The sequence below is a fragment of the Giraffa tippelskirchi genome, chromosome 9 (assembly GCF_054371585.1).
Source record: "Giraffa tippelskirchi isolate mGirTip1 chromosome 9, T2T-mGirTip1v1.2.pri, whole genome shotgun sequence".
Classification (NCBI taxonomy): domain Eukaryota; kingdom Metazoa; phylum Chordata; class Mammalia; order Artiodactyla; family Giraffidae; genus Giraffa; species Giraffa tippelskirchi.
The window spans coordinates 4,492,149-4,519,750 of record NC_137283.1 but is presented as its reverse complement, the minus strand read 5'-3'; the positions used below and the strand labels follow the sequence as shown (position 1 = coordinate 4,519,750).

The following is a 27,602-nucleotide window of genomic DNA, read 5'->3' as shown; positions in this document are numbered from 1 at the left end:
TGAAGAGGGTGTGAAGAAAACCCTCTTACACTCTTGGTGGGAATGTAAATTGATACAGCCACTGTGGAAAACAATATGGATATTTCTTTGAAAACTAAATATAGAACTACCATATGACCCAACAATCCCAATCCCGGGCTTATATCCAGAGAAAAGCATGGCTCAAAAATATACATGCATCCCAGTGTTCACTGCAGCTCTGTTTACAATAGCTAAGACATGGAAGCAACCTCAATGTCCATCTACAGGTGAATGGATAAGGAAGATGTATATATATATATATATTTATATATATTTATATGCAAAGGAACATTACCCAGCTATTAAAAAGAAGACAAAAACTATTTGCAGCAATATGCCAGAACTGGAGATTATCATACTAAGTGAAGCAAGTCAGAGTGAGAAAGACAAATAGCATATGATGTAGTTTATAAGCACAATCTAAACAAATGATAAAAATGAACCTATTTATAAAACAGAAACAGACTCACAGACTTAGTAAACTTGTGGTTACCAAAGGGGAAAATGGTGGCAGGGGGAGGGATAAATTGGGAGTTTGGTATGGACATATACATATACATATTTAAAACAGATATGGAACAAGGACCTACTGTATAGCATAGGGAGATCTACTCAATATTCTGTGATAACCTAAATGGAAACGAATTTGGAAAAGAATAGATATATGTGTAAGTAAAACTTAACTACTTTGCTGTACGCTTGAAACTAACACAACATTGTCATTCAACTATACTGCAATATAAAATAAAAATTAAAAACCTAATAAAAAAACCAAAATGCGTTATATACTATAGGTATTTCCTGAAAGTTTTATATATATATACATACACATATATAAATCATTATATAATATTGATAGTAGTAGTAGTAGTAGTAATGACGATAATAATACCTTATATTTGTAAGGTTAAGTCATATTCTAGCACCAGGGTCCTCAACCCCCAGGTCACCGACTAGTACCAGTCCATGGCCTGTTAGGAGCTGGGCTGCACAGCAGTAGGTGAGGGCGAAAGCAGCTTCATCTGTATTTATAGCCATTCCCCACTGCCCCACAAGGGACCATCTAGTTGCAGGAAGACAAGCTCAGGGTTCTCACTGATTCTGCATTATGGTGAGTTGTATAAATATATGACAATGTGACAATAATAGAAATAAAGTACACAGTAAATGTAATGTACTTGAATCATCCCCAAACCACCCCCTCACCACCCCTCTCCCAGTCCATGAAAAACCGTCTTCCCCAAAACCAGTCTCCAGTGCCAAAAAGGTTGGGGACTGTTACTCTAGCACATTTAATTTGGAGGGTTCATTTTAGAACTCAAATCACATACAGAAGATGCCATTAACGTGATTAAATCTTTTAACAACACACCAATCTCTAAATGTGAATCGAGAGGAAAGAAAACTTATGATCGAGAAACGAGCACCACTCGTTTGCAGCGCTCTTCTGCGAACAGGAAGAGTCTGGGCCTTCTCTGTCCACCAGGGCTTTGACCATTACCTTCAAAGCAGAACAGCTACCGTGAGAGAACTTCTGCATATAGACTGAAGGTCTGTTGAGTCCTTTGGTTTCAATCAAAACCACTCAAATTTTAATCTCCATGATACTCCACACAAAGCCCACTGTACTTGGCTTTCTAAGCGACTTAAGGCTTGTCAGCAATAATTCTGAGTCCCTGATTTTTCCTTTGCCGTTTAATTCCTGAATCAGTCTCTATGCCATATTGTTTTCTGTGTCACCGTGCGCATTTTCATAAACTATTTTACTGGGTAAGTTTGAAGCACTCTGGCCAGGGGCATGTTACTGTCTTCATGTAAGAATGAAGGCACCAGGACCACAATGCAGGCACACGACGCAGTTTCAAGTGGGAACACTGGAGTTTTTCCAAAAATACGTATGATAGAATTTTTTGGTAAAAATGGCTACAGTGCCCTCCCTTTTGGTAGTGAATTTCTACATTATTTTTGGGGTTGGCCACATGATTTGCTCTGGCCTATGGGACTGAAAACTTGCTGGCCATCTGGGCACCCTCTCTTGCTGTTCTCTGAACTCGGAGACTTCCATGGTCAGCATCACCTGGCTCCATGTTATCCATCCCACAGCCATCAGACGACGGACGCCCAGAAGCAGAACTGTGAAGATGCCCAGCTGCTGTGCCCAGATGCTCACACAAGTCCAGTCAAGAGCAGAAGCAGCATTTACCTGAGGTTAGCCCAAATGCCAACCCGCAGAATCATGAACTAAGTGAATGTCTATCACTGAGTTTGGGGTGGCCTCTACTGCAGCTAAAGCTAGCAGATGCCACGAAAGGGTGAAGTCCAGATGGCAGATCTGCAGGGACAGAGTTTAGCATGGCTAGGACTTACTTGGACTGTTGGTAGGAATATGCAGATGCATGCTCGCTGGCTGTGTCCACTGCTATCTGCTGCTGCTGACCACTCGTGTCCTGGGATGAAGGTGCCACTGTCTGGGGAGAGGTATCAGCCACAACACCCTACGGAGGCAACAAGAACACAGGACCTTACTGGCTGGAGCAGAAGGGCTTCTTGCAGACGGACTGTAGGGCATGTCCCTGTGCTGTCTGGCATCGGGCTTGCGTAGAGGTGCACTCGGCTACATAAAGCCACAATGAGCACGAGGAGAAAAAGCACAGAACTCATTGGAGGGCTTTACCTCCATGTGTCACCAAGACGACTTGCCGTCAGAAGACCCTGTAGCAGTCAAGCGATCAAGAAGTCATTTTGCCTGCAGGTAGAGCTTTTTAACTGCAGTTGCCTATAGCCACTCTAAATAATAATTCGTTAATAAAAAAAGTGTGCAGACTTCCTATAAAAACATCTACATTTGAGCATTTTCCTGGGACTAAATCTCTCTACCCTGTCTCTACGATCCGGCAAAACAATGGACCTTACTATTAATAAAAATCTATATCCAGGTTTGGAATTCTCCTAAAAGGACATTGTCAACTATGCTTTCCCTTAAGGAATTTCATTTGTTTTGTTTACTTTTATTTTCCTCAACACGAACTGGAATTCATTTAGAGGTTTCAGAAAAAGAAACAAACATCCTTAATTTTGATTTGCTCCTTCCTGTAGCCTTTTGATAGCTTCTATTTCTCACAGATGCTAACAAGAATGGATTTCTTGAGTTGCTCCTCACTCAGAAGTTATGTTTGGTTCTGAGAAAGGTTTGGTAGTTAGTCAGCCTAGGGAGCAAATCCATATGAATACATTCTCCTGGTTGTACTTACATTATAGCACTGGACTTCTGCAGAGATACAGGCTTTTCATCAATGTTGTGTCCTTAACAGAAGCTCCCTGAAATTGCTCCTCAAAATGTGAAAATTCTCCCTTTATGAATTCAATATTTTTTCACCCCTAATATACTATTTGGTATTATGCAGTTTTCTGAGTTTCCTACCTGCATTGACTTGTATGAATACTGGTGAGTTTTCAATGAGTGTTTTTACATAGAAAATGAATCAGTGCTTTCCTTTATAAGCACAACTCAAGGCAATATATCAGGTTATACTTATATAATTCTTAGTGATATACTTCTTTTTAAATCCCATATTTATTGATATAATTAGACTGTTTCCAATAAGCAATACTCTCAAGTGTGTCTCCTTGTGTTAGAGTCCTCAAAAACCTCAAATTCTGTAGATAAGCGCACACATTTGGTGTACAGATAGAGGGATGAGGATATGTGGCAGACACTGATGCCTAAAGCCACCTATGATGTCTAGATTCATAATTTTTCTCATGGCCTAGATGGGTTTTGATAGCTAAATCTAGCAAAGAACATATATTTTAATCACATACTCTTGAAAATCTGAAAAGCTAATTAAAACCTCTTTAATAGTGAAACATTCTCGAGGGCCTAAAGGTCTGGAACACATAAAAGATTAACAAGTTGTTCCTCCTTGGTTTCCTAAATGACATGGTACTGTCCTCTTAAATGTCTGTGCTTCCCAAATCTTGGTACTACCAAACATTGGTAACACACCAAAAACAAGCAAACAAACATACATTTTGAAAAGATCCAATTTGGTCTCTAAAAATTTCACCAAATCTGTGCGGCTCCAGAGGTTGGAAGAGGCATGCTGGCCTCCCACACTGAGTGTTACCAACGTGAGAAGCAGCAATGGCATGAACTCCAGAGGAGTCCCAGCTGATGGAAGAAATCCACTGTGACCATAATAGCAATCGTGCCTCAGGAGAAGGTGAAGGAGGGCTGGGAGCAGGGAGAAGTCTATGCCTCTAAGTTCTCACCACCGTCCACACAGCTCTGCGCCCCTCCTATCTAGTATCTTTCTGGCTCTGTCCAGTAAAACAATGCATAGAGGAAATGGATCCAGCCTAATGGAAAGAGAGGAGAGGAGCAAGCTTCCAGCAAGGACAACTTGACTTTATCACTCATGGTCTCTGCACCAGTAAGAGGGGGACCAGTTCTCCTCCGTTGTCGGTAGGACATCGCAGTCCCATCGAGGTTCACTGGTGAGAGCAGTGGTCCTTCATCTTTGATGCACAGAAGTATCACCTGGCGTCCTTTAAAAATTCTCAGGTCCAGTCCACACCCTGGACCACATCAGACTCTCTGGCAACAGGACCGAGGGAGGCATCACTATTTTTTAAAAAACTCCTGAAATAATTTCAACAAGCAGAAAATTTTGAGAGCGAGTGCTCTAATCCAGTCCCTCTGAATTTTTAATGTGTGCCTTGATCCTTAAGGGCTCTTGTGAAAATGCAAATTCTAATTCAGTAGATCCAGGTAGAGTCTGAAAGTTTGTATTTCTAACAGGCTCTCAGGCGTTGCTCATGTTGGTTTAGGGAGCATTCTTGGAGTAACAGGGCATCAGACAACTGGCTTATTCAAAAGGCTTCAAATGTTTCCCTTCCTCTTTCTGATTGTTTGTGGTTCCCATTTGATGGAGTAGTTATTTGATCTTTGGTCTTTTCTCTAAGCATAAAAATAGCATTCCTCTGAGACCTGGATACCAAATTTGCTTGTGTCCTGTGCAAAGCAAGGCAAAGGCACGTTCAAGTAAAGTCCATACTTTCACAGAGTGAGCTTGCAACTGCAAACTTTCAAGCAGCACAAAAATCACAAGTAAGGATTTGGGGGGTTTACGGTGGACCCTGGTGCGTGAGGCTGAGATATATCCGCCCTAACCTCATTCTGTAAGAAGAGACGGACTTACTTCAATGGAAACAGCTGTCGGAGGCACAGGCGTGTACTGGGGGATGTAGGTCCCTTGCATAGGAGCCGCAGCAGTCATGTACTGGAGGAAATCAAAGAGAAATGCAGGTGAACTCGGGCATGCAGCCAGCGAGAACAGCGATAGCACATAAGACTTTTCCATGTGTGGCCCCCGCCAATGCATGATTAAACTTCAAGTCTATTTTGACCAAAAATAATGCAGTTTCTAGCAGTATAGAATAGCCATCTCTTATTGATTCAGAGCCATCAGAAGCCCACCACTCCGATACCAGTACAAGTTCATTCTTGCCATCCCCTCATGTTGTCCTTCTGCACATTCTACATTAGCTCCCAGACATCTCATTTTCCCATCCAAAACACAAATGCCTGTCAGGAGGGCAGGGATGTCCTCTGTGTTTTTCTCCATTTTACTGCTAGCACATAGTAGGCTCTCAACAGATTATTTGTTGAATGAACAAATCATATTATGAAAAATAATTCTTGTCTAACTAAAATAAAATAGAGGGATAATGTAAGAAATACTTATCTACCAACAATCACAATTGGCAAATGTTATCAATTTTTTTTGTCATTTGATAGCTTTGTTTTTATAAATAAAGGAAATAAGTGTTCCAGATCATGTTGAAATTGCCTTTTTCTCCTTCCCCCACTCCATGTCACTGAGTCTTTCCTTTTCCATTCCTTTAATTCTCCAAATTTTCTTCATCTAAATGAATGATATAATAGTTCAATCATTTTTCACTGAGTTGTAGGATTCCATAAAATATGTGTTGGGGATAACATGTATTTTGGCAACAAAAAATTGAAGACACAGAAAAATTATATGCCCACCTCTGTAAGGACAAAGCATTGCCCATATTCCTGTTTCTAATATACATATCCTCTGAAAAGTTAAGTTCTACTCTTTTGAGAATGGAATCGTCTGTGGAATCAACTATATTTCTGAGTTTCTAAACTTGATCATCACAAAATTTCAGAGCCAGAATCATCTAATGAAAGCAAGGCTTCTCAAAACACTGTTTCACTGGAACAATTCTTATGGAAACGACAAGCCTGTGATTCTTTATTTTTCTAAAGTCGCTACGTTCACATATGAAGGGCACCATAAATATGCAAAATCTAAATTACAATGTTATGCATTGGTAGGTACTTTCAGTATCCAAGAAGCATGATAATTCTGGATCCAGGGAAATATCTGAATGGAGATTGGCTCATCAGATGTCGTTTACTATTCATGGAGAAATAAAGTAACTCCAGACAAACACTTCTCCATCCTAAGCGAGCACTGTCCTACTAATTCTATTTGCTGAAAATAGAGACAACCTTAGTCAAGCAACCCTAAATCAAACAAACCAAACTGCTGCCCGTGATCCAGGTGTTACTGCTGATAACAACTGCGTGCAATTCCCATCAGTACAAAAACAACCTTGTAGTGTGGACTAAGGACAACTGTTTGCAAGGCTTGGGGATATTACTAATTTAGCTTCATAGCTGAAAATTATCAGAGATTTCTTCACTCTATTTTCTGTGCTCTCACAGACTTCATCACTCTTCTATTAACATTGTCCAGACTCTCATTTCCCTAAAGGCATGGGCCAAGTGTTGCGTATGCCTGCATCTTCCAACACCCTACACTCTGCCTGGTACTTAGAATGTGCAGTGGCTGAATAAAAAAGGCTATGAGAAGACCGTCTTCCATTTTCAATTACATGTCTTGTATGGCTCTTAGCCACTGATCATTCTGAATTCCGTGTAGGCACTTCCCCACCCCTCTAAAGTGTCCATATAACCTTTAAACAGATACATTAGCCCACTCTGCTCATCACTGCCCTTGTGTCCTTAAGCAGACAGTTACTCAGCGATCCAACTGCTGTCAATTTTTCAAAAAAGTACAGACCTCTGGAATCACATTTCAGCAAATATTATTTCATATCTAGCACCCATGGCAAGTGTCTGCTTTGCCAACAAAACTACCCTAGAAAGTGTTGGAGGTAACAGTTCCTTGGCCATTTCAGATGGGTGGTTTGCTTATGTCATACAGGTTTTAAATGTCTCAATTTACTATTACCTACACTTTTATTTTTAGAATGTTAGCTCAGCTGGGGAAAAAAGAGCTTTCTGTGTTTCCGTGTATTTGAGCAATTCTGCATAATGTAGCCTCTTGGATATGATTGCGTGCGTGCTCAGTTGTGTCTGACTCTTTGCAACCCCATGGACTGCAGCCCACCAGGCTCCTCCGCCCATGGGATTTTCCCAGGCAAGAATACTGGAACTGGTTGCCATTTCCTTCTCCAGGGGATCTTCCCAACCCAGGGATTGAACCCATGTCTCTTGCATCTCCTGCATTGGCAGGTGGATTCTTTTCCACTAGTGCCACCTAGGAAGCTCTCTTTGCTACAGACATAGAATTTTAAAACTCTGAGAAATCAGGTTTCACAGAATCCTCCTGAAAGGGGACTTTAAATCAGTTTCTAAAACTTTTTCTCTTTAGCACCTACTGATTTTGCTTAAAACTAGTACTCGAAAGAATATACTTTGGAAAAAGTTTCTTTAATTAGATATCAAAAATCCTAGTAGATGAGTAGAAAGTGGGAATATATTTTTACCAATAGATTTAATACTCTTTGTGGCTTATGGTCTACGCTTTGGTCACGGTTTTCCAAGAGGTACAACACAACAGTCAAAGGATACTCCGTCACTGATCTTGGTATCCTTTATGCCAGAGGTAGTAATTTCAAACTTTGCAATTGTCATCAGTGACTGTGGGTGTCCTTTTTATAAGAAGACAGTGTCACTGGATACCACCTGACCCACCCCTGCTCCAGTGTCCACATCGCTAAGAAGAACTTTCTGTGAATTAGACATAGGGACCTGGGCTGGGGCCACACAGAGGGCTATTCATGACTTCACTTGAGAATCCACCTCACTTTCAGACCTCCTGGGCCAAACTAGGTTTCCCAAGCAGTGTAGTAAGTGGAAAGCATTTTGTGTGATTCTTTGCTATAAGTGTCTTGAAATCATGCAGAGTTATCCAAAACCTCATCTTTGTTCTGTTCAGTAGAAGGAATCAGTAAATCTTCACAGCTTCCATGGCATTTGATGAAGTTATGAAAGTAGCCAAAACTGAAGTGCTTATAGTTTAAATTCCCAGTCATCTTCTCTTCAGAACAACACTGAGTTAGGCAAGATGGCTCACCCATTTCACATATTGACAAACTGGGATATACTGGGAATGCACTCCAGTTCTGTTAATGTAGGATTGAGTTCCCTTTTCAGTCACCCTAATGACTTCTGAAATAAAACCTTAGGAGTTTCCATGATCATGACTGTGTGTGTGCTTTAGTTGCTCAGTAGTGTCCGACTCTTTGCGACTCCATGGCTCCTGTGTCCACGGGGATCCTCCAGGCAAGAATACTGGAGTGGGTTGCCGTGCCCTCCTCCAGCATATCTTCCCAACCCAGGGACTGAACTCGGGTCTCCCACATTGCACGCATATTCTCTACCATCTGAGCCACCAGGGAAACCCATGACCATGTATAATATGCCAACTTAAAAAAATAACTTTAATAATTGGAGTTCCAGTTAAGAAATATAGAATAAAAATGCCTTGGTTAACATTTTGTTGTCATTTCATTTCCATAGATTTTTAATTTTCACTTTATACTCTGAATACCTAATTTTCTTCTAGAAGAGCTACTACCCCTTATACTTATTTTATAATGTAACTTTATGCTGCTCTTCTGAACAGAACTTATAGAGAATTTTTAGTATAAATGCTATCAGCTCAGTTCAATGTGTCGTGTATTTTTTATTTAAAAGAAAAACCTTTTTGGTTAATCTTTTTTTTTTTTTTGGTATCACAGAAAATCTCACAGAGCTGGAGAATGTTGTTTTAAAATTAGGGACAGGCTTATTTTAAATAAGTCAAAGCTATGGAGTTTTATACTCTGTAAGACTATTATTATCTGTCAATAAACTTTTGCAGTAAAACTTTTCTGTGGTAGACATACATTTTCTAGGGTAAAGCTTCAAGATGCAACAGACTTGTAAAATTAGGCACTGGAGCTTATAGGAAATGGCTACAGCCATGTGCAAGATCAACTCTCAGCTTTAGGTAACTGGTAGAAATACCTCTGAACTTCCTCTGCAAGCATTCAGTTTGGTTTCCTTAAGAGCAAAGATAAACTACAGTCAGACTTGATAGTGCAGGCCGTACAAATATGGTTTAGATCTCAGTGCCTAAGACTGCTTTCTTTTTATCCAGCTAATAAACGACAAAAACCTAAGAAGGACCCGTGATATAAAAACTCTGCTCTTTGACTTCATACATGTCTGTGGATTACTTAATAAAACCAAAACAAGAATGGATATCTATCCTTTAAGCTAATTTACTTTGCTGATTTTTCTGAAAAACTAGAAAATATCTTCCATAAGTTTGTTATTAGTACAAATTATTGTGTGTGTGTGTTTTTTTGATACAACGGGTGATGGGAACCATATTACAATGAGATGGTATAGATAAAATGGATAAATCCATATATTTCCCTGTTGGTGGCAGCTTAACATTTTGACATTCCATGGGGATAAGTCTTCTTTTTTGGTAAACCAAAAAGGTTGATGATTTTTACATATTCTGAAAGCACTGGGTTCTCACATGGCGTATGCTGGAAACCCAAATAGCCATTTTCAAACCCACAGAATAAATTCCAGACTCCATCACTTGTTCCAAGAAGTCTAGACACTGCATCACCAAGATAGTTACATGAAGAGAGAAAAAAGTGATGAAGTTAGAGAGGAATTGTGTTTTTACTTATTTAATTTAGAACAAAATATTTCTGTTACTATGGACTTGTTGATTATTTCTGAAGAAACAAAAAAGTAAAAACTCCAAATTTTTAGTTCCCAATTTACTTCCCTCCAAAAGCAAAATAAATTAAAAAAAAGTTTTATATAGTTCCTGATGGCAAACTTTTCCTTTTAATTATCTGTACAGCAAAGGAGTAGCAAGGGAATCCTCACATTTCAGTTTTTGAAATTTCCTAAAATAATTAATCAAACTTGCTCATTTGAAGTTATTATTATATTATGTAGGTTCTTTAATGGGTGTGCCTAGTCCTTGCTATATAAAGTGAAAGAGTTAGTTGCTCAGTCGTGTCTGACTCTTTATGACCCCATGGACTGTAGCCCACTAGGCTCCTCTGTCCATGGAATTCTCCAGGCAAGAATCCTGGAGTAGGTTGCCGTTTTTTTCCTCCAGGGGATCTTCCTGACCCAGGGATAGAACCCAGGTCTCCCACATTGCAGGATTCTTTACCATCTGAACCAGTTCTTGCTATAACATTCAAAAATCAGTATAACAAACTTCAACAAGAGTAGTTGTTCAGGTCTTATCAAGCTCAGATGGTCATTGACAAGGATAGAGGGAAGGCAGTTAAGCAGAGAAAGCAGAAATTGGTACTGGATGATGCTAACAGTCTGAGGCATGAATCGCTGTTGGGACCATCTAATACAAAGTTTCCTTTCACAAAGGAAGCTGGAGGATAAAGGAAATAGCCTGAGTGGCTTGGGGGAGGCACAGAGTTACATTAGCTCAAGGTATTATGGAATTCCGACAGTTATACTTCTTGCATTTGCACAATTCTGTCATCTGAGAACTGGGGAGTGAATTAGTATCATTTCACTTGCTTACATTGGCTAAGCAGTAAAAGCTGCCTGGAGTATAATTCTAGGAATGCCTTCTAGGTCTCCATGTCACTTGAAGGATGAGAGACAGCCTGGAGAGAGGAAGAGAGCTAAGAGCGTCTCCTTGAAAGGGAAAAGTGCCCCCACCCACTAACGAGGGCATCAGGGATGGACTCCAACGTGGACCTCCCAGTTTTCCCTCTATTCTTCCACTCCTGCCCATGAAATGTTGGCGAGTAAAGTGGATCCCCACACAGAACATTATAGTGCATGTTTTATGTTAGTATTAATTTAAAGCCTATTGACTTTTTAAGGTACTAGTGCAGATACAAAGTAGACAGTTACGAGTGATAAAATAATTATCCCTAAAGAGTAGGTAAATGTGAATATAGATAGCAGCGTAGACTTCGCCTACTAGGAGTAAAAGCACCTGAAGAGGAGAGAAAAGAAGACCCGTTAGTGAGCGTGATAGAAATGGGAGCCCAGAGTGTATAGCCTACATTATCCTATATAGTTCACCAGAACCGTTACTAAGTATAACCCAGAGAGGTGTGCATTAAACTATTTGACAAAAAGTACAGACGGTCATTGTTGAATCTGGAGTGAGGCCCATTTATTGCTGCCATACAGCAAAGAAAGGGACAAAGAAGAATCTTGGAGGTTTTTTTTTTAATGGGAAATTTATAAAACTCTACCCACTGAACCACAGGGAGAAACAGTCATTCCCACGGGATCACAGTCTATGGAGGCCTTCAACTGTGTGGAAAAAACAATCTTTATGAATGTATTGGAAAAAGCCAAAGCCCATTAAGTTTGAGCATGTGCACAGATCATTGTGGTAGCAATAAAAATAAGAGAATACTATAGAAATTTAGCTGATTAAGAAACTATGTCTTAAAATTTGAACTTGAAACAACTGTGTGGATATCATGAACTCCCTCCTTGCCTCTCCTCAATGATTTTTTTTTGTGACGGGTATCACAAAATGTAGAGAAAGATAAGAGAGATTTCGTGAACCACAAAGACCACTCAGGAGATGAAGTCAGATTAAAAACTGGGAACTAAAATGGAGGCAACTATAAAAGCATATTCACGTGGAGTAGCAGGAATGAAAGACTCCCTGGGCTTAGTAGAGAGGGGAGGTAAGTAGAAAAATAGTAAAGAATATTATGAGCAAACTTATGTCAATACACTGACAACTGAGATAAAATACACATATTTGCTGAACAGCACAATTAAGATGGATGCAAAAAGAAATAAAAATCTGCATCATTCTACATTTACAAAAAAAAAAAAAAAAGAATTAGAAATCCAGAACATTCCCAAAATAAAATCTTCAGCTTCAACTGGGTTCTCTAGAGAATTTTTCAAACATTTAAGGAATAAATAGTACCAATCTTGTATAAATTCTTCCAGAGAATACTAAACGAGGAGCACTTCTCCACTCATCTTATGAAGCTAGCACACTCCTTATATCAAAAATTGATAAAGACATTACAAGAAGGAAAAAAAAACCTGTAACCTAATGTCTTTCATGAACATTTATAAAAACCTCCTAAATAAAACTTTAGCCAATCATGTCATATATATATAATGCTCAAGTGGAATGTATTTCAGGATTGCAAGGTAGGTTTAACATTTGAAAGTCAATCAACATAATTCACCATATTGACAGAATAAAGAAGAAAATTATATGATCATTGTAATGACTTAAAATATCTTTTATAAAATCTAATGTCTGCATATGAGAAAATAGCACACTAGGAATAGATGGAAATGAGGAATAGAAGTCTATAAACAAAACATTTATAGCTGACCTCAGAGTTAATGGTGACATATTGAACACTTTCTATTTAAATTTTGGAATAAGATGATGATATTCAATACCATCTCTTCTAATACTGCTTAGAGATTACAGGCAGTGCATTAAGACAAGAAAAAGAAGTAGAAGGAATAAAGAGAAAAGGCCACCAGTGAGAAACTAAAAGGAAGCTGAGAGGTGAAGGTGTTCTGTTGTAAAATTCCAATAATAGAGATATATTCTCAACTCTCTTATTACCAACATTCAGTAAAATTATATTGAGACCCTAGCACGTACTAAGTAAGCATGAACTATAGTCTTAAAGCAATAGGACTGACAGAGCCCAGAAAAACCAGATTTCATTACTAACCCACTGGGTGCCCTGGTAGTTCCTTTCTCCTTTATGATCGGAAATATATAAAGTATTTAATTTTATGTATTATTCACTGTTGCAAATCTTACATTTACCACAGTATCCAGGAAGAGTAAGTTGGCATTTTATTTATTACTGCTTTCTTTGTTAGTCTTCCCTTGTTGTATTTGAACTTCCTGTTTATACCCTCTTTGTTGCTTCTTAACATTCTCTATTATCTTTGCTTATCAGTATGATTTTCATTGCAAAGAATTAAAAGTCTTTGTAAAGCAGTGACCTCTTCAAATGAGTGACACTGTTGAGATCAAATCAACATTTACTTAAATCAATCTCTAAATCTGAAAGCTTCAAGAAGAAGAAACCACTTTAAAAAATGACCTGGATAGTTCTCTCAGAAACATGAACTACTAATGTCCTCAGCCTCTCAGAGCTCACTTAATCTTTTTTCTAGGAAATGGAATTTGCTTCTTTATTTTGGAAATGAAATAACTGAAGGACTTTGTCAGGAAGATAAAGTCCTCAATGTGCCTCAAAGCTGTGATGTTTTCTACTTAAGTCTGTGCCTAAAGCATTAAATCAGGCTGTAGGTGAAGACACTTCAGGCAAACGGAAAAGGCACTCATCCAGATCGACATACACACACAGTAAATTCCATCTGCACATGGAACATTCCCTCTCAATCATCTGGGGCCCACACGTCATAAACTCTAACCACCCCAGTGAACTAGAGCAGGCAAACTCAACGGGAGGAAATGGTAAAGGTGATTCTAAATTATCCTTTAAGACAAATTTCAGTCTCTACAAGAGACTCAACAAACATACTTTTTGTGTGTGTGTGGTTTTGAGTCAAGAGACTTTCAGATGTGAAGCTTGACCTACAGGACTAGTTACAGTATTGACATTAGATATTGATCTAAGATGCACAGGGAACAGGTGAAGGTAAGAAGGAAGCAGGAGAAGCAGAAAAGACAGGGCAATGTTCTAAACAAGGAGGAACAACGTATAAAGCAACAGTAAGTTGAAAACTGCAAAAGTAGAGCATAAAGCTAGTTGAGAAAAGTACTTGTAGGAACTGTGCTTACTTAGGAGAGGAAAGGAAAACCATTTAAACAGCACTGCCCTGTCCATGTGAACATATACAACTTTGGCAACACAAAAGCATGATGGAGGAGTTTCTGCTGAGCTAAGAGATCACCATTCTTGTTTCCAAGGATGTGTTCAGGGTAAAGAGCTAAGGGCAAGGAGATGGGAGAACTGGAAGGAAAGAGGCTTTTTGGTACCAAGGTCCAGATTCCACTTTTTGCCACCGAAAGTGAAGAACAATTTGTCTGACAATAGCTGTAAAACAATCGATAGAAAAAGGCCATCATCTTGGGGTAAATTTCAACCCACTCCCACTGAGGCCTTAGAATCACTGTGACCTGTACCATCTCAGATATACTCAGCTTTACTCAAGTCCAACTGCTCACGGTTTACTTTGAGTTGCTCTGCATGATGGTTCAGAAACACCTCAATTTGCAGCCATAAATCTCTTAGTGCAACATAAAATGGAGTCAAACATTCATATGCTAAAGGTTTTATGGAGAAATATTAGTCAAATAATGCATACAAAGCTCTTAGCATAGAGCTGGGTATATACAAACAACCTAATAGATAGGAACCATCATTATTATTGATTTTATTTTTATTGGTATTATTATTATGAGAAGATGGAAATTTCATTATCTTAATAGTTTGGCAGGGTCAGAAATGCAGCTTAGGCAGGAAATGTTCATTTTTTTTCTCTTGGTAATCACATTAATAAGACGCTTGGTATCAATAGAGGGTCCCAAAGCAGGGGTAACAGACATGTGAAGAGATGGTTATACTGGAGGGAGCTTGTGTTTCTGAGAAAGAGGGAGGGGGAGGAAGGCGGGAAGACCTAGAGGAAGGTGGGAGAGAGCGGAGCCAGGAAGCACGTGGAGAGGAGGGAGTGGAGGGAGGAGGGGAAGCACTGAGGGCGTCTTTACCTTCAGCTTGAAACTGCTTACAAGCCCATCACGTCCATTACTGAACATGACCCAGTCTTCCCTGATATTATTCTGAGTTGATATTTGTGAAAAAACTGCAAAAAGGGGTGAATTTCTGAATCAACACAGTGTGGAGTAGAAAGACCAGAAAGAGGTGATTATATGGTCTTGAAAACTTAAATACATAATGCAGAAAGCTGTAGACTCCTAAAGGGTGTGGGATTGGAGATTCCAGACAATCTTAACTGGTTTCAAAGTATTTCAGGACCCAGTGACATCTGGGTTACATTCTTAAACAGAGAAAGTAGACTTGGATACAGATGACTCAAAAAGGCTGAAAAGTTGCCCCAAATCTTAATATTTCCCACCTAATGTAAAAATAAGAAATAAAGGGTTGGATCATTGAGAGAAACAGCTAAGAAGCAGTTCCCAAAAGAAATAAAAATAACGGCTATTTAAAAATATAAACAGGAAGATCAGAATTACACTTTTACGGTGGTGGTATAGAAGTCAGGTAAAGTCAAAAAATCTATATAGATACTGACTATTCTTAATTTTATCTCTAGATTTTCCTTGGCCTGGTCTGATCATCTGACCTTGACTTCTATATACCAGAAGACACTAGTTTCTGTTCAAGGGACATTCCTTCACAAACTCACAGGTTACTATGGACACTGACTTCCTAGAATGTCAATTATAGACTTTTCTAGAGTTTAAGTTTTGTTTTTATTTCTTTTGAAAAAGGAACTGTGTTTTCCAAGTCATTCAAAAATATTTACGAAAGTCAGCTGTGTTTAAGATGTCATGAGTCTTCACTGTAAAGTAACTATAACCCAATAAAAACAAACAAGGAAACCCAAAACCAGATCAAACAAAAAAGATGCTAGGAGTCCTATTTCTCCAAAGAAAAAATACAAATGGCCAATAGGCGCATGAAAAGATTGTCAATATCACCAGTTATTAGATAAATGCAAATCAAAGCCACAATGAGGTATCATCTCACACCAGTCAGAATGGCCATCATTAAAAACTCAACAACTAACAAATGGTGGAGAGGGTGTAGAGAAAAGGAAACCCTCCTACCCTGTTGTTGGGAATGTAAGTTGGTGCAGTGTGGAGGTTCCTCAGAGAACTAAAACTAGAATATGATACTACCATACGATAGTATGAAACTACCATATGATTTAACAATCCCACTCCTGGGCATATAGCCAGACAAAACTGTAGTTCAAAAGGATCCATGCCCTATGTTCATAGCAGCACTATTTACAATAGGCAAGACAGGGAGACAACCCAAATGTCTTTCAAGAGATGAATGGGTAAAGAAGGTGTGGTACATATACACAGTGCAATATTACTCAGCTGTAAAAAAGAACGAAATATGCCATTTGCAGCAACATGGATGCAACCAGAGATTACACTAAGTGAAGTCAGAAAGAAAAATATAAATACCATATGTCGCTTATATGTGGAATCTAAAATATGACACAAATGAACCTATCTATGAAACAGAAACAGAATCATGGACATTGAGAATAGACTGGGAGTTGCCAAGAGAGATGGGGCTGGGGGAGGGATGGAGTTGGGAGTTCTTTTTTTTTTTTTTACCATATAGTAGTAGTGTTAGTTGCTCAGTAGTGTCTGACTGTTTGTGACCCCATGGACAGTAGCCTGCCAAGCTCCTCTGTTCACGGGATTCTCCAGGCAAGAATACTGGAGTAGATTGCCATTCCCTTCTCCAGGGGATCTTCTCGACTGAGGGACGGAACCTGGGTCTCCCGCATTGCAGGCAGACTCTTCACTGTCTGAGCCTCAAGAAGGAGCTGGGGGAATTCTGAGAAACAGACTGAAGTTGGATTTGATGAGGAAAGAAGAAACTGTAGAAGTAGAGTTGACTGGAAAAAACAGGGGTAAAGAGTTCTGAGGCTTATGGAAAAGCCTAGAAGAAAATATCAAATGGAGTGTGGGAATCTGGAGTAGTGCCCAGCAATGCCTTTATTTGTATTGACCCTGAACGGGCCACCAAGCACTAGGTCCCAGGTGTCCTGGCGTCTTCCTGCTAGTCTGCCACCCCACTTTCTTACATAAGGTTGGGATTTCCCAGCCCTTTCCAGTGTTACTACAAGTGAGATTTCTCCAGGTACCCGTCATCTAACTTGTTTGTTCTACGGATTTTGGGAATCTGACTTTTCTAAACTACATCTCATATACTGCCTGTGATCCAAGTATCCTGTTTCTATCAGAAACCTTGCATACATTCAAACTTGTATGCTACCCTCAATAAGTTATTTTAAATACAAATGCCTCATGACGATAAACAAACCTGATATCTGCAGGTTCTTAACGAGCATTGCAACAAAACAGTTTGCTCTGGATTTCTTTTATTCAGTATCTTTCCAATGACATTCCACGGAGGGCTATTCCAAGGAATTTTTTTATACATATTCCACAGTCTTGTTTACTTTCACAAGTTTGAAAAATGACGGAGTAAATCAAGCTAAGCAGGTATTCTTGTTTTTGTTTTACTTGGAGATGAGGTTTCCTTTCTCTCCTTTCCCTCCTTTTTTCTTTATATCCATTGTTTTTTCCCCATCAGTACTTCTCCATCTTTAGTGTGCAAATTTTTATTGTGACTCTACAAGTATCTCTAACAAGGGAAATGCAGTTTTCCAGATGTGCTGGACTTCAACACTCTTGTTTTAACTATTATAACGTCTCATGAGATGGAGGAATAATCTCAAGGACTCTGGTTCTCAAACCTGTCTTTATGTTGGAATCATCTGAGCTCCTTGAACAAAATACTGATGCTTGGGTCCCACTTACAGAGAAATGGATTTAATTGGCCTGAAGTGTGGCCTGGGAATTAATATTTAACGCTCACCTGGTAATTCTAATATGCCATAAAAATGTTAAATGTGCTACTCTAGAGTGTGTTTGGAAAATTATGCTTATGTATGTTCCCCAAGGAAATCTATAATTCACATAAATGATCAAAATGCAAGTGATTTATACTGAGTACTTTGAATTTCTACCATTCTTCCTTGGAGAATCTTGGATTAAGGAAAATAAAACAAGAAAAAAATATATATACCCCTGAAGAAACTGAAAACAATTGTGAAAGGCACAGGAGATAAGTAAGTATACATCCAATAAAATTTCTTCCCAATTCTACCCAGGATTCTGCAGGCACTGGCAAAAGGCTGGCAGGAGGGTGAAGAGGAGGAGAGAAAAGTGCAGCTTTCCTCATTAGCCATGAGTCACAGTGAGGCTGGGGACAACCAAGGTCAACTTGTGTGTGAAACTGGGGGCTCAGTTGAAAGGTTTGTTTCTAGTTTTATGTATTTTAGAAATACAAACAGAGAATAATCAGGATTAGATGCTGCCAGTTACAAAAAGAGCTTTAATATCCAAGTATGGCAAATCCTCTTAGCTGTATTTGACACCAGTGGAAAGTAAAAAAAAGGCCAATTTAGTTACTGTCCTAATTATGAGAGGCTCAAAGGAATGTGCTGGGGAAGCAGATACTTGTAGACAACATATGAATCCTTCCCTGGACTCATGGGCTGCAAAGAGCCCTTTAAAAGGACCAAGATTCTCTCTCTATAAAAATGATATATATTGGTCCTTGGTCCTTTTAAAAATGGAGTGAAAACTCGTGACATTAGTAAGACCTCCCTGAAGTATGGAGTGTGAGTATGGCTCCAATAGAAAAGGGACAAAGATGGCCATAGCATTTCACACCTAGAATTACTGCCGCTGTTTGTCAGCAATTTTGGTTCCCTCCCCTCCAGAGTAAGAGAGGTTAATCTGGAGCTCCTGTTCCTGTTTGGGGTCTCACTAACCCTAAAAGTATCTCAGGGAACTAACCATGCCTTAATGGACACACACGCCCCAGTGCCAGTTCACACGGCTTCTCTGTCTTGGTGGTTCCTGCAGGTGTCATGATGGGCTGTGAGCCCTGAGGGTTTTGAGTGTCATGTGTGCTCAGCTGCGTCTGTCTGTCTGTGACCCCATGGACTGCAGCTCGCCGGGCTCCTCTGTTCATGGGGTTTCCCACGCAAGAGTACTGGATTGGGTTGCCATTTCCTACTCCAGGGGATCTTCCCAAGCCCAGGACTGAACTCGAATCTCTTGCACTGGCAGGTGGATTCTTTACCACTGAGCCACGTGGAAGCCCCTTGAGTGTGCTGCATACATTCAGACTGGGAATTCAAAGTTCACATTCAGAGTTGGGAGTTTTCTTTCTTAGTAAGGACCAACTCTTCTCATTTCTGACCTAAGTCCATTGGTTTTTAAAAACACATCACACAGAAGGAATGAAATCATACAAGACAACCATGATATAAAATAGAATTCTAGAAGAAAGGAAAAAGTTACAATAATAGAGGATAATAAGCATTTAACTTTTATTTCATCATAACTTTAATCCTCCATTGTCTTAAGTGATTTATCCTTCCCCCATTCACAGGCGGAGAAGGCAATGGCAACCCACTCCAGTACTCTTGCCTGGAAAATCCCATGGATGCAGGAGCCTGGTGGGCTACAGTCCATGGGGTCTAGAAGAGTCGGACATGACTGAGCGACTTCACTTTCACTTTTCACTTTCCTGCATTGGAGATGGAAATGGCAACCCACTCCAGTGTTCTTGCCTGGGGAATCCCCGGGACGGGGAGCCTGTGGGCTGCCATCTATGGGGTTGCACAGAGTCGGACACGACCAAAGAGACTTGGCAGCAGCAGCAGCAGCAGCAGCATTTACAGGCTGCCTGGCTGGCAGCAGCGGTGCTCAAACTTGATTGAGCTCCAGAACCACCTGGAAGGCAGTTAAAGACAATAGTGCTGGGTTCATGGCCAGTTTTAGACTGATTAATAGTATGTCTGGCGTGGGGCTTGAGAATTCTAAGTTTCTCTTGTCATCTCACTCTGTCCCTGGGAGTGGACTGAGGTAAGGAAGAGCTGATGAAGGGCACCCACTGCCTTTCCCCAGGCCTGAATGCTTCAATACTGATTGTCATAAAAGAGAAGTTAGAGATTGTAGAAAAAGGCCCATGAGGTTTGAGTGGTTCTATTCCACTCTTCATGAGATTCCTAAGGAGAGGTAGCTTAGAAACTGGGCCATATACACACATGCGTACTTTAGCATTGCATGAAACTGCTCTTCAAATGAGCTTGAAGTCTAAGTGGCTTGAGTGATAAGTACAAACGCCATGGGTGTGAGCTTTAAAGCAAGCAAACACCTTACAAAGTATCAGTGAAAGATAAAATAATTTAATTGAGGTTAGGGGATTAAAAAAACCCTCAGGTCTTGGCCTGAAGTATCTGAGTTCAAGGCCATCAGCCCAACATAATTCCTAAAGGAATGAAAATAACAGGTAAGTTTTACTACATGTGTGTTAAAGGAATGATAACAACAATAGTAGTTAAAAAAAAAACCAAAATGACTATTTACTTTACATTTCTATTCAGTTTTATAATGAAAAAAATCAAGAGGAAAACACCTCTTTGAGAGCAAGAAATTCAGGAAGCTAAAACTCACAGACAGAAATAATCAAAAAGAAAGGTTTTCAAAAGACTAATTGATATTTGTTCCCTACGAATACTGTGAATCCTCAAGAATTTTCAATGTCCTTTAGAAAACAGTTAAATTCCCTATGGACTGTCAGGATAAATTAGGACAAAACGAGAGAGAGAGAGGGGGGTAGAGAGCAGAAACCCTCCTGCTAGATGAAAGGGCATCTTGTTTGATCCTGGTTGAAAATCCTGTTTAAGGGAAAACGGCCTTATGTCCACCGGCTGGCTGCCTTTTTTCAGTAAGCTCTCACTATAATAGAGCATCGCTAATGGATTGGGTATGGTGCTTTTCCATTTTGTTAATGAAAAAAAAAAGCTAAAAGCCATTACTTGTCCTGATTACCATGCCCAGTGACGGTGAGGCACTTGGATGCATGTCTTCCAGAGAATGTGCAAAAGGCGTGACAAGGACGTTGAAGAAATGATTTAAGAAACAACACGTACACACACACACAAGAACGAGGCAAACACGCTACGTCATGGAGACCAGTATGTTAGCAGTGGTGCCCACGTGAGGGTCCTGGACACAGAAGAGTAGAAAAGTACTGTCAGAAGGTAGCGCCCGGGAATCCATTACAATGATGTTACTAAGATAACTACGTGTGATGACCACCTGGGAAAACAATGACAAAAATGAAACTTTTCAGATAAGTGGCATTGCTGAAAAGTAGTATATTTCTAAGAGACACATTGTACATTTCCACCAATATTTTAAATTATTTCCTATAAAGATCTCCTAATAATTCTGCTTTCTCCAAATCCTTTCACTTTTTCTTACTTTCTTGTTCGTGAGAGATTCCTATCCCATTCAGAAAGCTTTCAATATTCATTCAGATTTCCAAACTTGTTGGGAAATGTCTGGCTATTTTAATCTTTTGAAGTTAAGGTTAGGACACCGAAGTGTTTCTACCCAACCAGCTTATGTGCAGGCATTTTCTAGTCAGTCAACAAATACTTATTAAATACCTACTCCGATGCTACTGGGTCATAGAGAAATTAAGTAAACAGAAGTAGTCCCTGCTCTAAAGGAGTGTATAAACTAGAGGGAACGACAAGTAATTAAGCATAAAATGAAGACCCTGCATTAAATTTTATGATGCAGATATTCCCAGGGACCTACGGGAATAAGAAACATTGGTAACTCTAGTACAAGACGGAAGGAGGAAGGACGCGTCCAAGGAGAAGACAACATTGAAAGAAGCCCTGCAAAACAAACTCCAGATCCCTGCTGAGAAAGCACCAAGGTGAAGCATGGCGGAAACAGCATTCCAGCTAGAGGAACAGCTCACAGCTAGCACACTCTCACTTATATGAGGCCCTTGGGGGCTTGGCCCATCCTGGGAGCCGAGAGCAATGCTGGAGCACGGGCGGAGTAGAAGGTGAGCCTGGAGCAGCAGGCACAGGGTCAGGAAGGTCTGCGGACATGGGGTAAGGGCCGAGGGTGATGCTTGGAAGGCTGCGGAAGGATCGAGGGCAGGTCATGTGTGTGGTAGAAACAGGGCTCTGGTGGCTGTAGAGAGAATGGATTAGGGTGGGTGACGGCTTGACTCGGCAAGACCCATCAGATGGAAGGAGGGCTAATCCTGCCAAGGGATGACAGAGTAAACTTCCTGGGGAAAATGTCCGCACTTTTAGAGAAAATGCAGTCATCTGACTCACTTAGTACTGTCTCCCCGTTTTGTCTTCCACACTGATTTGGAGTTAAAATCAATGCTGACTTCTTTAATTGGGGGTTAGAATCTTTATTTAAAGACTGCTTTACACTTATTGGATTTCCTTGGTGGCTCAGACGGTAAAGCGTCTGCCTACAATGTGGGAGACCCGGGTTCAGTCCCTGGGTTGGGAAGATCTCCTGGAGAAGGAAATGGCAACCCATTCCAGTATTCTTGCCTGGAAAATCCCATGGAAGGAGGAGCCTGGGAGGCTACAGTCCATGGGGTCGCAAAGAGTTGGACGTGACTAAGCGACTTCACTCTACTTTCTTTAGACTTATAGAAAACAGATTTGTGGTTGCCAAGGCGGAGGGCATGTGGAGGAGGGAAGGGTTGGGAGTTTCGGATTAGTCCATACAAACTATTATATAGAGACCAGATAAACAACAAGGTCCTATTGTATAGCAGAGGGAACTATTAATGTATTCAACATCCTGTGATCAAGCACAATGGAAAAGAATATAAAAAAGAATATATATCTATGTATAAATGAATCACTTTGCTGTACAGCAGAAATTAACAGAACAAATCAACTAAACTTTGATTAAAAAAACACTGCTTTATTTTCATTAAAAATTTGAGCTTTAGTGCCACGCCACCAGGAATAATAGGAAGAGCACAGTCCTTGACTTCCAAATCTGCATGGACCTACAATCTAAAAATAGGGTAGAGAGTAGTGAGGAAATGTACAAGTATCTATACAACAGGCACCCACAGAGGACTTTGAAAGTTTTCCAGATAAAATGAGATCACATCTGGCTATGCAAATAAGAAATGGATTCGTGGAAGAGAGAGAGCATTTCAGACAGGTAAGATCTGACCAAAAGAAACTGCACATGTGACAAGGGAAGAAATTCCAGGCTGAAAGTCAGCAAGAGCAAAGGCAAGAAAGAAAATACTCACAGCCAAACACATCCTACAAATAATTATGACCAGTGAAAGAACAGAGTTGTGGAGGTTGACAGTAGGAATAACAGCTGGTTAAAGCAGCTTGAGGATTATGCAGCCTCAAACACAGGCTGACGAGTCCCGCTTAACGTCTGCAGTTGAGCTGAGCTTCTTGACTGGGAAAATAATATATTAGGAGTTTCCCTTCCCAGAATTTGAGGATAGTGCACCTTACTCCCTAGAAGGATTGTACGCAGCTTCCAAATGTATACAAAACGTTATGTGAGAAAAATGAGACCAAGAGAAAGGAAATACAGCAAGGCTAATAAAATAAATGCCATTAAAATTTTTCAGAACTATTTAGCAATGGATTACATGATTCCCTATGTCCATTAGGTAAGAAAATAAACCAGATGCGTAGAAAAATTATTCCCAATGTGGAGGCAAGAGAGACATTTCTCCCATTAGTCTGAAAGGAGCGGATAGTGCGTAATCTCATGAAGAGCAGCTTTAAAGTAAACATGCACGTTTCCAAGGGCTGTTTGTCATGGACGCCTTCAAACACGAGTGGATGGCATCGTGCCTGTGAATACCTCAGGAAAAGCTGGTGTTCAGGGGATCAGTCATCCGAGTAAGACAGCTTTCGCAGATTAATCCAGGGATATAGTTTACATGAACCGAGGAGAATGGATATAGTGCACATTATCCAAATAGTCCTCCCCAAACTTTATTTTCTCTCAGCCAAGGTTCTGAAAGGTACGAATAGCAGTGAGTTTGGAATTGTTATACGTCTTGACAAGGACTTGGAATGCAGCTTTCTTTGCTGCTGGTTACACAGGGAACGCTCTGTTTTATCCATCAGCCACACTTGGCATTGTATGGATAGTGTCAAATTAAAGAAGCTAAACAGAATTTAAGAGAACCTACTTACTCCATATAAAATAAACCCCCACTATTTGGAGGTCAGATTCTTCTCAGAAAAATGTTAGTTCTGTAAACACACAGCACCACAACTCTGTGGGTCCACAGGATCTTTGTAGAGCAATCTATTCAAACTGTCCGCAGCTCTGAGTGTTGAAGTAGTTCTGGTATATGCTGGAAAGCACGTTTGAGGCTTGTTAAAAAAGATGACTTCAGATTCAGAGATCTAATCTCTCCCCTCTTTCTGGAAATAATCATATGGAAGGATAGTTACCAACTAAGGCAACCCCCAGTTGTTTGATTAAGACCATATGTATACATATGGCTGATTCATGTTGAGGTTTGACAGAAAACAGTGAAATTCTGTAAAGCAATTATCCTTCAATAAAAAATAAATTAATTAAAAAAACCATATCCTTGCAAATAAAAATTTTAAAATGTTAATGTCAAAACTGATTCAGGTATTTGTGAGAAGGGTGAATAAGAGAGAGAAGGGCCAGGTGTCGACATTAGGAAGACACTGCAACAATATAATTTTTTATTATTATTATTAGTTTATTTTCTATTTTTTAACTTTACAATATTGTATTTGTTTTGCCATACATTGACATGAATCCATCATGGGTGTACATGTTTTCCCCTTCCAGAAACCCCCTTCCACCTCCCTCCCCATCCCATCCCTCCAGGTCATCCTGGTGCACCAGCCCCGAGCACCCTGTATCATGTATTGAACCTGGACTGGCGATTTGTTTCACATATGATAATTTACATGCTTCCATGCCATTCTCCCATATCATCCCGCCCTCACCCTCTCCCATACAGTCCATAATACTGTTCTATTTATCTATGTCTCTTTTGATTCTCGCATACAGGGTTATCTTTACCGATTGACTAAATACCATATATATGTTGTTGGTATACTGTATTTAATTTAAAGGTAACAAGGGTGCAACCTGGATGGCTGTTAAGAGAATGGAATGATTGGACAAAGTTGAAGTATATTCTATAAGTAGAATTTACAAGAAAAAGGAAGCTTGCCTGTGGGTAGAGCAAGCCAAAATGTCTCTGACGTTTTGAGCACAATTGCCTGGAATAAAAATCACTTGTTAATGTATAAGAAATTTTCTATCCTTTCTACTCCAAGCTCAGTGTACTATTAAATCACACGGCTCTCACCTAGAAAGAAAATCTCTACTCCAAGCCACTGTCAAAGACTGTAACAGCACTAAACTCACAGCTACAGTTTCCTTGCAAAATTTTGGCTTAGAGAAATACCATTTATAGAAGTTTGCTCCAATCCTAGGGGAAGTCTGCAAAAGAAACTGGATTGGGAGGAACGCTTACGAGACTTAAATTATGAATATGAAGTTTGAACTTCCATGGGGCCATCCAAGGGTGGGGACACTCGGAGGTGGATTTTTAGGCTTAGAACTCAGAGGTAGGATGAGTAATCTAGATTCGGAGGTCATCTCTATGACAGCTTGAGCTGAGGGAGTAGATGACTTCATTGAGGAAAAAAACAGAGAAAAGCTAAGTGCTCTGGGACCAGCATCCTGAGAAACAGGAAAACAAGATAGAAACGGGTCTATACCTTTTTTGAAGCCAAGTAAAGTCACCAGTGGATAAATTCACAATGAAGAAGATGCATGTGGTTTAGAGACTAATCAATGCTGTAAAACCAAAAGGAAAAATAAAAGGGTCAATATAGATAAAATCAAGAACGCAAAAGGAAGAGTTAACATTGACAAAGGATGATCATGAACTGACAAAATACAGGAATATAGGAAGAGAAGAGGAATAAAGAAAGAGACATTTGAAGTCAAGAGAACACCTCTGTGGGAGATCAGATAAATTAAGATCTCTAGGGATTTTCTGGGCGGTTCAACCATTAAGACTCTGCACTTCCAATGCAAGGATGCAGAAGGCGCAGGTTCCATCCCTGGTTGGGGAACTAAGATCCCACGGTGTGGCCAAAAACAAACAAAAAATGACCATCCCCATCTTCTCATAAGGGAAGAGGTCACCATTCTCTGAGCATAAGAAGCAGGACTCGTGTTTGAAATTTGAGAAGATCAAAAGGTTTTAAGTAGCCAAAGGAGCATAAATGTTAAGTAAGCATCCACAGTTCAGTTCAGTCACTCAGTCGTGTCCAACTCTTTGCGACCCCATGGACTGCAGCACTCCAGGCCTCCCTGTCCATCACCAACTCCCGGAGTTTACTCAAACCCATGTCCATTGAGTCAGTGACGCCATCCAACCATCTCATCCTCTGTCGTCCCCTTCTCCTCCTGTCTTCAATCTTTCCCAACATCAGGGTGTTTTCAAATGAGTCAGCTCTTTGCATCAGGTGGCCAAAGGATTAGAGTTTCAGCTTCAACATCAGTCCCTCCAATGAATATTCAGGGCTGATTTCCTTTTAGATTGACTGATTGGTTCTCCTTGCAGCCCAAGGGACTCTCAAGAGTCTTCTCCAACAACACAGTTCAAAAGCATCAATTCTTCGGTGCTCAGCTTTCTTTATAGTCCAACTCTCACATCCATACATGAACACTGGAAAAACCATAGCCTTGACTAGATGGACCTTTGTTGGCAAAGTAATGTCTCTGCTTTTTAATATGCTGTCTAGGTTGGTCATAACTTTTCTCCCAAGGAGTAAGTGTCTTTCAGTTTCATGGCTTCAGTCACCATCTGCAGTGATTTTGGAGCCCAGAAAAATAAAGTCTGACACTGTTTCCACTGTTTTCCCATCTATTTCCCATGAAGTGATGGGACCAGATTTTCTGAATGTTGAGCTTTAAGCCAATTATTTCACTCTCCTCTTTCACTTTCATCAAGAGGCTCTTTAGTTCTTCTTCACTTTCTGCCTTAAGGGTGGTGTCATCTGCATATCTGAGGTTATTGATATTTCTCCTGGCAATCTTGATTCCAGCTTCTGCTTCCTCCAGCCCAGCGTTTCCCATGATGTGCTCTGCATATAAGTTAAATAAGTAGGGTGACAATACACAGCCTTGACGTACTCCTTTTCTTATTTGGAGCCAGTCTGTTGTTCCAGGTCCAGTTCTAACTGTTGCTTCCTGACCTGCATACAGGTTTCTCAAGAGGCAGGTCAGGCTGGGCTTATAAAGAATCAGTTTGTAGCAGACACAGAAACTTCCTTACAGAGTGGTTGTGACAATTTTTTATATCAAATCAACCCACCTGATGTGCTCAGCTCATTTCCCTGAACACAGCATGTTCTATCTGTATGTACAGTCACTTTTGCATCCACAGTACCTTCCTATACACTCAGTGTATGTGATTAATAAAACACATTCGACCTATCCCATATTTGTGTTTATACTTTATCAAGGCCACTTGATGTTCAGTCATATTTTTTGTCAGGCAACATGGCAATTGCCCTTTAG

The 27,602-nt window shown here is 40.1% G+C and overlaps 1 protein-coding gene across 15 annotated transcripts in view; it reads right to left on the bottom strand.

The window, feature by feature from the left end:
* RBMS3 (RNA binding motif single stranded interacting protein 3) overlaps positions 1-27,602 on the bottom strand; it is a 1,621,798-nt gene that overhangs the window by 30,964 nt on the left and 1,563,232 nt on the right. For 9 of the 15 annotated variants that reach the window (XM_081526995.1, XM_081526997.1, XM_081526999.1 and 6 more), the window contains 2 exons: positions 5,223-5,303; positions 2,389-2,516 (listed from right to left, as the gene is read on the bottom strand). In XM_081526995.1, coding sequence (XP_081383121.1) covers positions 2,389-2,516; positions 5,223-5,303 — 209 coding nt within the window. Of the gene's footprint in view, positions 1-2,384; positions 2,517-5,222; positions 5,304-27,602 lie in introns of those variants that run through there. The other 6 variants (XM_081526994.1, XM_081527008.1, XM_081527003.1 and 3 more) reach the window with 1 other exon arrangement.